This window comes from Peromyscus eremicus, chromosome 4 (genome assembly GCF_949786415.1).
Source record: "Peromyscus eremicus chromosome 4, PerEre_H2_v1, whole genome shotgun sequence".
In the NCBI taxonomy this organism is placed as follows: Eukaryota; Metazoa; Chordata; class Mammalia; order Rodentia; family Cricetidae; genus Peromyscus; species Peromyscus eremicus.
The window spans coordinates 47,967,475-47,981,865 of NC_081419.1; the positions used below are offsets into that span (position 1 = coordinate 47,967,475).

Genomic DNA, 14,391 nt, shown 5'->3' on the forward strand with positions numbered 1-14,391 from the left:
CGGCTCGGGAAGGATGCAGAAAGACTCACACTTATACCTGTTGCTGGTAGGAATGGGAAAGAGGACTACATATTTGGAAAAGATTCTACACAGACATGACTAGACATCAGATTCTCTACTCATCATTTAAATCTCTAACATTCCCTTGTCTCAAAATCGAAGCCCACGAAATCCTAATCAACGTGACCTCTGGAATATTGTTGTAAAGATGGGGAAATAATGTTTGGCAATCTAGAGGTAGACTGCTTTGGAATGTGCCATAAGAAAGTCAAGGTGGGAGAAAAATGTAACAGGACAAGCATTAGGGCCTATCCCATGAATCTGCATTTCTTTAGTATGCAATAAACATAACAGGCACTAAAGAAGGATATAAAATGTGTACAAAAAACAAACAAATAAACCTAGAATGAGACCCGTGGGGGAGTGGATGAAGTCCTGAGTGAATATTTATTGCTGACATGAGCACAAAAATGCCAAGGCCGCCAATGCCTCATGAAGGAGGCAAACCTTCCCCTGGTCCAACAGCATGTGCAGAAAATGTCCACCACAGCTTCCTCCTCCTGGATGTTTACAGCTTGAGACTGTTTCCCTACAGAGACCCCCTACCGAGATGAACTAAACCTGACTCTGTATTTGGCTGTATATAATAGCCCCGCCTCCTGGTTTGGCTGTATATAATAGCCCCGCCTCCTGGTTTGGCTGTATATAATAGCCCCGCCTCCTGGTTTGGCTGTATGTAATAGCCCCACCTCCTGGTTCGGCTGTATATAACAGCCCCACCTCCTCACTTCAGAGGTATGAAATAAACTTGCTGAGTTTCTAGGCTCCAATTGCGTGTGTGTCTTCATCAGAGTGCATGACCCACCCGATCCTTGCTGTTCTCTATGTACATCTGTTTCTCCATTCCTATTGCCCCAGATAGGTCAACCCATAAACCATCACAGAAGAGGACCAAAGAGCAGAGATTCTAAAACTACTTTCACATTTTTAATATATTTTTATCGTGACTCCATAATGATCCTTTGTTCCTCTCCAATAAAAGGAGAGGAACTTAAGAGAAAGAAAACCAAAACAAAATCTCTACTACATATTTACTTTTAAAATCCCTGTAAAAATGGGAACAGTTACCATTTGCTGAACGTGAGCATCTTGAATTTCTCGTTTCTCTTTGCTGGCTTTGAGCTTTTTCTCCTTTTCAAGCTCCTGGAAAATCTTATCTGCCTTCAAGACAGCTATCAATTGTTCTTTAGAATCTATTTTTCTTTGTCTTTCTTCTTCCTCTTTATTTTTCATCTAGATGTTTAATGACAAAGGAAAAAATTAAATCAGTTTTAGCCAACAGTTCTCATTAAAAAGAAATGGAGTCAGAATGCTTCAAGCAAAGAGCCAGGAGCCACGTGAGGACAGGAAACTGCATGCATGTGGCTGGGTTACTTTTATTCTCTTGACTATCGAAGAGACATACTTAATGAAAACATACGGAGAGTAACATAGAGCAATCTCTTTGTTAAAAACGACAACACTCACAGTTGTGTATGGCAGTGCATGCCTGTAATCCCAGCAGGGAGGACACTGAGGCAGGAAGATGAGAAGTTCAAGAGGAGCCTGGGCTACATAGTGACACTCTGTGGAAGGAGGCTAGACCAAGCAGGAGCAGGAAGAAGAAAACACAGGAACAGAAAAGCAAGACCTCAAGGTACAGAAATACTGATATGTTAACAATTAATTGCTAAAATGTTTGAGCCATGTAATTTGAATGTTAGGATAGACATATAGGGAATAAGGAAGGGATCTATTTTCTAGGATTAAGAAATACAGAAATGCAATCAGGTAATTTATGTGGCTTCTCTTAAAACATTTAAATATAAAAAGCAATCCTTCCATTTAAGATAGTTCTGACGAAGAACTTGTTGCTCTGCATCCATAAACAGCTTGCGAGAGGGGTGGAGGTGGCTGGAGAGATGGCTCAGCAGTTAAGAGCAGTGGCTGCTCCTCCAGAGGAGCGGGTTTGGTTCCCAGCACCCACATGGCAGCTCACAACCATCTGTAACTCCAGTTCCAGGGGATCCAATGCCCTATTCTGGCTTTCATGGGCACTCAAGCACACATGTTGCATAGGTAAAAAATTCATACATGTAAACTAATAAAATAAATATAAATAAATAAATAAATACCTTTAAAAAATACTTTTTATGTAATTGATAGTCTTACTATCTTTGTTATAAAATTAAACACTGATTTTCTGCAACCAGAGCACCCTGGACAACTAGGGCTCCAGTGTCTGCAGACCAGAGAGCACCCTGTAACTAATGGTCTAAGAGGTCAATGCAGGGACAGAGTTTCAGCTCCAATATGCCCAGGGTCCCTTGAGAGACTGGAGTCTCGGTTCTATGGGTCTCTGAGGTCATTATGGTCAAGAATTTTGATTTTCGAGGTTCCACTGGTCACTGCAGGATTTGAAGTCTTTGTTGCTGTGGTCCCAGAGTTATTTTGGGCCTGAGGCTATAACCACCAAGGTGGCTTAGTGTGCGGCCCTGCCCTTGAGACTGTTGTCATATAGCCGAGACAGGAAGGGTCGCTTCAGCAACTCATTGATATTCAACACCGAGTTTCACAGTCCCCCTAGCTGATCTCTATGAGATATGAGTCACAGAAAACAGACTATCCTAATGGGCTCAGAAGAGAAGGAAATCAAAACAAGTCCATGTCAACAGATGTGTAAACATGAGAAAGAAGACAAAAAAACGACACAACTACCACCCATGCCCCATTACTCCCCTACCGATGTCCTATAAGGGAAGCAAAAATTACAGAGTGTGCTGAAATGTTTGAGAAAGAATTTAGTCTTACTGTTCAAAAGAATTAATGGCTATATACAAAGTTAAATAAAAAGTTGTATGAATTAAGGAAATCTATCCAAGACCTTGACAAGACCGTCTGTAAAGTCAACATAACAGTAAATTAGAGGCAAAAGTTCAAAATGTAGAAAAAAATTGTCAAGGAGATTGAAACATTAAAAAAACAAACAGAAATACTTAGGATGAAGGATGGTCAATTAAATAAAAACAACAACAGAAACCATCATTAACAGACAAGACATACACGTGCAAAAAAACTAATTTCAGGTTTGGAGGATAAAAGTGAGACAATAATCCAAACAAAAATTTATTCAGGAAAAAATTAATGAGCACAAACTATTTCTAAGATGTCTGGGATACATTCAAGAGGTCATACTTGAGAATTCATGGAATAGAAGAAGGAGCAGAGGAAAAAATCAAATGGAATAGACAGACAATTTAATGAAAGAACAGCAGAAAACTTTCCAAATTTACAGAAAGGAGGCATCCAAACAGAAGGCAGATGGACCTCCACTTAGACATGACCCCAGAAAAAACTCCACAACATGTTATAGTCAGGAAGTCAAAAACACAAAGTAAAGGCATACTCCTAAGGCAGCATGAGAAAAACATCAACTCACACAAAGGCAGAAACATCAGAATTACCCCAGACTCTTCATCAGCAATGACAAGAGCCAGACAGAGGTATTTGAAGACAAATAGAAATGGAGTCAATTCACGACAGGCAAGCCAGTGCTGCAGAGAATGCCTCACAGGACAAAGACAAGAGAGCCTGACCCAAATAAACTTGACCATGATAAACCATAGGAAAGAAACAGCATATCCAACACTGCAACTCAGCAAACCCTCAGAATTAACACAGGAGAAAGAAAAACACCAACAATCCAGCAGAATAGAATACCATCTAGCAGACTTATACAAAATAACAAGCCCTTTCTATGATAAATCCTTAAGTGTAAATGGCCTCAACTCATCACTAAAAATATTCAGACTAATAGACTGGATTAAAAAACAAGAATGAGGGCCTGGAGAGATGGCTCAGTGGTTAAGAGCACTGGCTGTTCTTCCAGAGGACCTGAGTTCAATTCCCAGCACCCACATGGTGGCTCACAACCATCTGTAGTGAGATATGGCACCCTCTTCTGGTCTGCAGGCAAACGTGCAGGTAGATCGCTGTATACATAATACATAAATAAATAAATAAATAAATAAATAAATAAATAAATAAATCTTTACACAAACAAAAAAAAAAAACCAAGAATGACTATATGTTGTCTCCAAGCTAGAAAAAAAAAATGCAGTAAAGCCTAATATCAAAGATGGAAAACAAATCACCAAGCAAACAAAATGTAAACAAGCAGGCATAGCCTTCCTTATATCAGACCAGGTAAGGTTTAAACCAAAACTAGTTAGAAGAGCTAAAACAGGATACTCCATAAAAGGAACAGTTCATCAAGAAGAGATAACAATTGTAAACTTTTGTGCACCAAATATTGGAACCCTTAGTCTCATATATCAAGCATTAAAACATAAAAGGCCACATAGGTCTTGACACAATAGTAGTGGGCACTTCAATAATCGACTCTCATACTTAGATAGTCCTCCCAAACTTAAAACACATAAAGATGCTTCAGAGGCAAAATATACTATGGGTGAACTAGATTTAATAGATATATACAGAATATTCCATCTAACAGAAAGAAATACACGTTTTTCTCAGCAGCACACGGGACCTTCACCCAAATCAACCACATCAGAGGACATAAGCCAAGTCTCAACATAAGCAAAAACTCTGAGATAATTCCTTGTATCTTATCAGACCATAATGTGATAAAACTAGAACTAAACAATAAGAGAAACTATGGAAACTACAAAAAAAAAATACTTGGAGACTAAACAACACATTTCTTGAATGAACATTTGGTCATCCAAGAAGTCAGAGAGGAAATTTTAAATTTCTAGAGATAAATGATAATGATAAACACATCCTATCAGAATCTCTTGGAGGCAGCAAAGGAGTCATAAGAAGAACATTTATAACAACAAGTGCTTATATGTTAAAAAATCTGAGAGCTATCAAATAAATAACTTAATGATGCACCTCATATTCTTAAAAAAAAAAAGACAAATATGTAGCCAGTTTCCAACACAGTAGATGGCAAGAATTAATAAATATTAGCAAATAAACTAATGAAACACAGATTTTTCTAATTTATTTATTTTATTTATGTGCATTAGTGTTTTTGCCATGGGTGTCAGCCCCCCTGGAACTGGAATTATAGACAGTTGTGAGCTGCCATGTGGGTGCTAGAAATTAAACCCGGATCCTCTGGAAGAGCAGTCAGTGCTGCTAACCACTGAGCTATCTCTCCAGCTCCCTGAAATATAGATTTAGCAAATAACATACAAAGGCAATCAAACAGTTGGTTCCTTGAAAAAGTTATAGAAACTGACAAACGTTTAACTAATCTGACAAAAAGAAAGAAGGGAAAGATGCAAACGGATATAACTAGAGATCAAAGGGTGTCACTGCAACTGATTTCAATGAAATACAGAACATCATTAGAAATGAATATGAGCCAGGCAGTGGTGGCGCACGCCTTTAATCCCAGCACTCAGAAGGCAGAGGCAGGCAGATCTCTGCGAGTTTGAGGCCAACCTGGTCTACAGAGCAAGTTCCAGGACAGGCTCCACAGAGAAACCCCGTCTCAAAAAAAAACCCAAAAAGAAAGAAAGAAAAAGAGAGGAGGGGTGAGGGATGGAGGGAGGAAGGGAAGGAGGAAAATTAGGAAGGAAGGAAGGAAGGAAGGAAGGAAGGAAGGAAGGAAGGAAGGAAGGAGGATGAAAATTTATACTCTGAAAAGCTGGATAATCCGGAAATTGTAAATTATATCACATACCAAAATTAAGTCCTGAAGATATAACTTAGACCGATTACAACAATGAAATTGAAGCTGTTATTAAAAGCTTTCCCTCAAAGAAAAGTCAACAACCAGATGGATTCACTGCTAATTCTATCAAACTTTCCACGATAACCTCAGACCAATTCTTGTTTCATAAAATAGAAAGTGAAGGCACACTATCAAATTCATTCTGTGAAGCCAATGTTGTTCTGATTCTGAAACAAGGTAAAGATACTATAAAAGAGAGAGAGAAAAGTAAAGACCAATTTCTTTGATGAATATAGATGCAAAAATTCTCAACAAAATACTTACAAACAAAATTCAGAAACACATTAAGAAGATTATATACTATAACCAAATGGGCTTCATCCCAGAAATGCAAGGTTGATTCAACATATGTAAATCAATAAATGTATTATACCATGTAAATAAACTGAAGGACAGAAACTACATAGTTATTTCAATTGATGCTAAAAAGGCATTTGAAAAATTCTAGCATGCCTTCATGATAAAAGTTCTGGAGACTTTAGGAATAGAAAGAACATACCTCAAAATAATAAAGGCTATATACAACAAACCTATAGCCAACATACTAATTGGAGACAGACTGAAAGCATTTCCTCTAAAACCAGGAACGAGACCTTCTCCCCTCTCTTACTTCTTACAGTGCTTGGAATCTTAGCTGTAGCAATTAGACAAGACAAAAGCATAAGGGAATAAAAATAGAAAGGAAGATGTCAAACTATCCCTATTAGCAGATGACATGATTATTTAAAAGATCCTATTGTGTCTATTAGAAAATGTTTGAACCTAGTAAACAGTAAAGTTGCAGAGTACAAAATCAATGTAAAGAAAACAATAGCCTTCATATTGTACTCTCAGAGAGAGAAACTGGGAACTATATTCCATTCAAAATAACTCTAAAAATAGGTATTAAGGAATATATCTAGCTAAAGAAGTGATAGACCTCTACAAAAAAAGTTTCATGATATTGAAAAAGGAAATCACAGAAGATACTAGACAATGGAAAGGCATTCTATTATGCTCTTGGATTGATAGAATAAATACTGTGAAAATAGCTATACTGCAAAAATAAACTTAAAGATTTAACATAACATCTATCAAAATTCTAATGTCATATTTCATAGGTTTAAAAAACTCAAAACAAGCGTTTTTTTCATATGGAACCACAAAAGATAAGGAAGAGATAAAGCGATTACAAGGACTAAGAACCCTGCTGGAGACGGTCCAATAGCTGACTTCCAATTACACTTCAGAGCTATAGTGACAAAGCCTGATGCTGGCATAAAAAGACAGGCAGATCAAAGGGAGGGAACAGAGGACCTGGAAATAGAGTGACAGAGCTGTGCCCACTTAGTTTTTGACAAAGAAGGCAATAATACACATTGGAAAAACGCAGCCTAGTCAGCCAATGGTGCTGGCAAAACCAGATTTCCACCCACAGAAGAGGAAAGAGATTCTTATCTTTCATCTTGTATAAAAATCTACTCAAAATGGATCAAAGACCTTAATTTAGAGCCCCAAACACTACAAGAAAACAGAGGGAATACTCTTCAATATACTGGGATAGGCAAGACATTTTTGACTAGAACAGTAACAGCACAGGAACCAACCCCAGTATCCACAGATGGGGCTCCCTGAAAATAAAAAGGGTTGTGTAGCAAAAGGAAACCACCAGCAGAGATCACAGACAGACCCCAGATGGGAGAAAATCATCACTAACCAACTTCAGACAAGGGGCTGACATCCAGAGTTTACAAATGGCAGAAATTAAACACTAGGGAAACACAACTGCCAATCAACAAAAGCAAACGACCTGAACAGATACTATACATAAAAATGTGAATGGCAGCTGGGCGGTGGTGGTGCACCCCTTTAATCCCAGCACTCGGGAGGCAGAGGCAGGTGGATCTCTGTGAGTTCGAGGTCAGCCTGGGCTACCGAGTGAGTTCCAGGAAAGGCGCAAAGCTACACAGAGAAACCCTGTCTCAAAAAACCAAAACCAAAACAAACCAAAACAAAACAAAAAAACATGAATGGCCATTACTGTTTGAAAAGGTGTACAATATCAATAGCTATCAGGGAAATGCAAATTAAAATGACTTCAAGATACTATCGGGGTTGGGGATTTAGCTCAGTGGTAGAGCGCTTGCCTAGCAAGCACAAGGCCCTGGGTTCTGTCCTCAGCTCCGGAAAAAAGAAAAAAAAAAAAAAGATACTTTCTCACCCCAGTCAGAATGGCCATCATCAACCAATCTGACAACAAATGTTGGAGAAGATGTGGAGAGAACGGAACCCTTATTTATTGTTGGTGAGGGTGCCAATTAATACAGCCACTGTGAGAATCTGTTTGGAAATTTCTCAAAAAATTTAGAAACAGAACTACAATTTTCCCCAGCTATTTCACTTATGGGCAAATATCCAGAGAACTCCATTACCTTACCACAGAAATATTAAACCCCCATGTTTACAGCTGCTTTATTCACTATAGCAAAAAAATAGGAATCAACCTAGTTTTCCATCAACAGATGAATGGATAATGAAAATACGTTGTATATATTCTAAAGAAAACTGTAACCTGAATATTTGCAAGAAATTGGATGGTCCTAGAATGTATACTTCAGGTAAGATCACACAATCTCAGGAGAAAAAACCTTCATGTTCTCCCTTATATACAAACCTAGCCGATAATATATGTACATGTGTAAATAAATGTACATGTGTGTGATGTAGGAAAGAGAACAAGAAAAGCTAATCATTAGGAGATGAGGAAGGACTGGGTGCAATTAATGAGAAGGAGTCACGAAAAACTCCAATTGTTCATTTAGTTCTATCTCTGTCATGGAGTTTTCACCCGTGGTGGAGGATAAGAGCGTACAAATAAACTCAACAGTCAAAGCGTCAAGTCCAATGTGAAGCTGCACGTCTTCTCCTAAGGGCCATCCTAACTGTAGAGACGTTCATCAGGATGTGTGGACTTTGCATCGAGTTCATTTCAGTGTAGGGTTTTTTATTTGCAAGGGTTTTTTATAATATAATTTATATAATAGAGTTTATAAATAAAAAAGTGTTTGATTCAAGAATGTGGGAAGACAATTTGCACACTGCTTTTTCAAATCTGTTAGTTTTGAGAGAGAGGCAAGAGGTAGCTGCCACAGCAGGGGAGTCTCAGCTCTACGCCCTGGAACTGAAGTGTTTACCACAGAGGCTCTATAGTCTGCGATTGCTTTCAGCTGGGCTTGAGTTTTCTCATGTTTGTCTTTTTCTCTTCTCTCCAGTTCAGCCTCGGCTTCAGCAATGTCTCTAGCAATAATCAAATCTTCAGTGTCAAGTTTCTCTTTCATTAGTTCACTTAGGAAGTTATTTATTCTTTCTCTCCGTTCTTCCATTAGCCTATAACAGAACAACCACATTTGCCAAATCATCCTGACCAGCTCTGTAATGGAGCTAAAATACTCTCATTAGGGAAGTGGAGGCATTTTATAGTCATCTACAAAACAAAAAAGAAGTCTGTGGTCATATATATATATATATATATATATATATATATATATATATATGCATGTGTGTGTATGTGTGTGTATGTATATATACACACATATATTATATATATGATTATATCAAATGGAAACTAATTTGTCATATATTTTAGAAATTTTAGTACTTGAGCTAAATAAGGAAATTAATCTTACAACTACAAAGTAGCATATATTCTAAACTTTTCCAAATGATCAATATGTACAATATAATCACATATGCATGTACATGTATACGTGTGTAAAAGCAAGACGTTAAGATTCTCTATAACACGGGAAAATATTTTTCTTGTGTGTATGTGTGTGGTGTACGCATGCGTGTGGTCATGAGTGTATGAGTGTATGGGTGGGTGCAAGTGGAGACCAGAGGATGATACTGCAATGTCTTCCTCTATAGCTCTCAGCATTTTTATTTTTATTTTTATTTTTTAAAGATTTGTTTATTTTATGTATCTGAGTGCTCTATCTACACGTACACCTTTATGCCAGAAGAGGGCATCAGATCCCAATGGAGATGGTTGTGAGTCACCATGTGGTTGCTGGGAACTGAACCTCTGGAAGAGCAACCTGTGCTGTAACGATTGAGCTATCTCTCCAGGCCCAGCATTTTTATTTTTTGAGACAGGGTTTCACTGTGTAGCCTTGGCTGTCCTGGAACTGCTGTGTACACCAGGCTGGCCTCAAACTCACAGAGATTTTTTCCCACCTCTGTTTCCCAAGTGCAGGGACTGCAGGCGTGTATCACCATGCCCACTTTTTTTTTTTTTTTTGTTGTTGTTATTTGTTCTTGTTTTCTGAGACAGATCTCTTCTTTGAGTCTAAAGCTCACCATCTTGGCTAGACAGCTGGCTAGTGATCCTTCAGGGTCCACTTATTTCCACCTCTGCAGTACTGGGGTTAGTTATCCTACCATGTGCAGTTTTTATATGTACATCAATGATGATCTGCTTGTGCAGCCCAGAACATATTCTGGAATACTTTGTTGAACTATTCTGCTTGCCCTAACATTGAGATTTATACTATAAAAACCCTTTCTTTAAATAAAACCTTGGAAATAACTATATTGTTACCAAAATACTAAATAATTCATACTACCACAACATCCCATCCAGAACCAAATTATAGACCTGTTGATTTCATCTGTTTATATGTCCCTGTCCTATACATTGTGAAGTTTCTAAGGTCAGGGGCTGGATGAATTCTTTCTAGTCCAGGGCTAAGTATGTGTCTGGGACATCATACACAACAAGCACATTTTATTAAAAGAATGAGGGAAGGAGACTAAACAGAAATATTTTAATTAGTTATGACAAGTTCACTAATTTATTGAGTGAGTTGGTGAAGTTTTGTATGAGAAATTGTGAAAAAGATACTGTGAATGGGCAAAGGAAGTAGAGTCTAAAGTGGAAAAGAGACATTTATGCAAATACACAGGGCAGATGGTGGTACAGGCCGTGGAAAAGGTGACGATGGTTCAGTTAACATTTCAAAACACTGTTCTAAGCACATTCACAGACGGAACAGTTTACTATTTACAGACACTATTCTAGGTACTGAGGATTTCACAATGAAAATGGTAAAGATCTCCACCCTTGTATAAGTCTTCTCAGTGTTATAACAAAGTGCCTAATTTAAGAAACTTAAAAGAAGGTATTAGATATTTCAGCTCATGTTTTCAGGTGTTAGTTCATCATGGAGGGAATAAAATGGCAGAACGAGACAGAAAAATGGTAGACAGGAAGAAGTATAAAGGGCAAGCAGGAGTGTGTGTGGGGAGACAGCTCACTAGTTGAGAGAACTTTTGCTTTTCCAGAGGGCCCAGGTTGGACTCCCAGCATTTATATGGTGGCTCATGACCATCCCTGACTCAAGTTCCAGGGAAGCCAACACCCTTTCCTGACCTCTGCCAGCACCAAGCACATCTGTGGTAAACAGACATATATGCAGGCAAAACACTCACACATAAAATAAAACGAATAAACCAAAATTTAAAAATTAAAAAACAGAAAAAGAAAAGGTTAGTAACAGACATAGCCCCAGGGCATGTCTGCAGTAACATACTTCTTTCAATTACGCTCCACCTTCTTCACCACATCTCAACAATGGCATCAGTTTCCTGACGGACACACTCCCCTCCTGGTATACCACTTTGCTGTAGATCCAAAAGCAACAAGATCAACTGCCTATGAATTGAAGCCTCCAAATCTGTGAGCCAAAATAAAATTTTCCTCTTTTGGCTGAAGAATCAGGAGTGTCTTACAATATTGGAAATAACAAAGTGTGTAATTTTCCTTTATTTTTCACTTTTTATTTTGTGGTTTTATTCTAGAAGATACAATTTTTAATTTGGGTGATTTTGAAAATCCTCAATAGGAATGTGATACTTACTAAAGATCTAAGAGTTCTGGGCTATGGTGGCACAGGCCTTTAATCTCAGTACTTGGTAGGCAGAGGCAGGTGGATCTCTGTGAGTTCAAGGCCAGCCTGGTCTACAGAGTGAGTTCCGGGACAGTCAGGGCTATCTTGAAAAATCAAAAAACCAAACCAAACCAAAAAAAAAAACCAATAAAAAAGAAAGATAGACAAATAGACAGACCCAGGACACTGGTGAGGCTCACATTTGGGCACATCTGTTATGGCATTTCAGGGAAGATTGAGAGGGGAAGCCCATCCTGATTCTGGACAGCACCATCCCATGGGTTGGGGTCTTGGATTAAGGAAAGAGAAAATGAACTGAGCCGATGTACCAGCTTTCATTTCTCCCTGCTTTCTGGTCCACACAGAGCTGAACAAACAGCCTCAGGCTTCTGCCTCCACAGCCAGGTGCAGCTCTGGCCACCATGACTTCCTGCCATAACGGGCTGTTCATACTCTACATTGTGAGCCAACAGGAACTCTTCCTCCATTCAGCTGTCTCTTTTCAGATGTTCATTGACAGCAATAAGAAAAGGAAATGATTAGACCGATGTCTACTAGGCTCCTCCAGTTCAGCATTCTTTCTCCTAGAGGAGACCAGTATTTTCAACAATCTACCACAGAGAGTTCTGGAACATTCCATGGGTACACCTCAACTCTCATGCCCCAAACTAAAACTCTCATGTCACCAAATGTCCCAGTCATCTCTGAGACTTCATTTTCCAAAGAAAACCAATCTCAGGAGGCACTTTAGCAATTATGTAGGAATCCTACCTGTGGGGCTGGACAAACAGCTCAGCAGTTAAGAACACTTATTGCTCTTGCAGAGGACCTGGGTTCCATTTCAAGCACCCTCATGATGGCTCACTACAATCCACAACCTCAGTTCCAAGGAATGCAACAGGCACATACCCATGTGTGCAGGCAAAATGTTCATAGTCATAAGGTAAAGAAATACAAAAAGTATTTTTAAATCCTACCTGTGTGTTTCAGCTTCCTTGTCTTTCCTCATTTGTATAAGACGTTTTTTGGCTTTGATAAACTTTCTGATCTTTTCATCTTCCTCCTCTTGCTGCTGCTGTTCTACAGCTCGGATGATATTTTTGTCATGCATATGGTCCTTAAGGAAAGAAGTATGGTTTGTCACAAAAATGCCTTCCAACATACCTACCAAGAACCTGTCAAATGGTTATGGCTTCTCACATAATTATTTTTCTTCTGAAAATTTATCCCAAAATAATCAGAAGCCTGAATAAATGTTTATGTCCACATACTTTATATCAAGTTTATTTACATTAATAACACAAAAATATTGGAAACAATCTGTAAGTATTCTAGAATGCAGAGATGGTTGAGTAAACTGTAATATCAGTGGCATGAAACTTTAGAACATAGCTAACAAATCACTGACATCCCAAACACCCTTCCTTAGGAAGATGCTCAAGGATATTCTTCAGCAAGAGGGAAAGTGAACCAGAAACAGGGAGACATCAGAGTCGGAATGGCAAGGGAAGCCCCAGGACGACAGCCAGGCAGCAGGCAGGCCTAGGGAACAGGCAGTCCTAAAGGAGAGGGGATGGAGGAGGCTCAGCGGATACACTCTAAGGGAAACAACATAGGTAAGTGCTCATTGTTCAGTTGAATACTGAAAATTAGCATCAATATTCACTGGGAAAAATTCATTGAATATATAGAAAAACCCTAAGTTATCAAAATAAAATTTTAAAAAGATCAAAAACGTAGTCACTAAACAAATGAAAATCAAGGTAGAACGGTAATGATTTGTTTTTGTTTTTTTTTTGTTTTTTTTTTTTGGTTTTTTTGAGACAGGGTTTCTCTGTGTAGCTTTGCGCCTTTCCTGGAACTCACTTGGTAGCCCAGGCTGGCCTCGAACTCACAGAGATCCACCTGGCTCTGCCTCCCGAGTGCTGGGATTAAAGGCGTGCGCCACCACCGCCCGGCATGGTAATGATTTGTAACAGTGGGCATAATGATGCACACCTGTGATCTGTGTGATAGAGGGAGGGGCTAGCAGGAGAATTATAGATTTGAGGCCAATCAGGATTGCCTAGGGAGACCCTGTCTTCAAATGAAAAAAAAAACATTCACATAATGTAAGAACTAGAGCCACCGTGGTGTATAACTTGGATCTGCAGAGGCAAATATTTACACAATCCTGATAATGACTTAAGTGTGCTAACTCTTGAGTAGGAGATGAGAAATGCATTACAAAGGATGAGAGCCAAATCCTCCACAACCAGGACAAAGAGGCAGACAATGGCTGACACTAATAAATCAGACTGATACCATTTGGAACCTAATATAAAAACTAAATACAGGGGTTAGCAAGACGGCTCAAGGAGGCAGGCTGCCTGAGCCTCACGGTCCTGAGTCCTGGGGTCTCGTGGTAGAAGGAGAGAACTGACTCCCCAAAGTTGCCCTCTGTGCTCTGCACATGCACATACAAACACACACACAAGTAAATGTAATACAAATAACAACAAAATAAAATAATACATAACACCTATTAGCAGCAGAAGAAAAGGTTAAACAAATCTGGTAACATTTGACTCCGGGTGTTTAATGTTTTAACTTTGTACGTGTATTACTTAAAAATTAAAAGAAACATTGGGGCTGGAGAGACGGCTCAGTAGTTAA

The 14,391-nt window shown here is 38.8% G+C and overlaps 1 protein-coding gene across 2 annotated transcripts in view; it reads right to left on the reverse strand.

Moving 5' to 3' along the window:
• Cfap210 (cilia and flagella associated protein 210) overlaps positions 1-14,391 on the reverse strand; it is a 31,514-nt gene that overhangs the window by 6,451 nt on the left and 10,672 nt on the right. Inside the window, exons 6-8 of one of the 2 annotated variants that reach the window (XM_059260633.1) lie at positions 12,714-12,853; positions 8,983-9,175; positions 1,129-1,293 (exon numbers count right to left, since the gene is read on the reverse strand). In XM_059260633.1, the coding sequence (XP_059116616.1) occupies positions 1,129-1,293; positions 8,983-9,175; positions 12,714-12,853 (498 nt within the window). Of the gene's footprint in view, positions 1-1,128; positions 1,294-8,982; positions 9,176-12,713; positions 12,854-14,391 lie in introns of those variants that run through there. The other variant, XM_059260634.1, reaches the window with a different exon arrangement.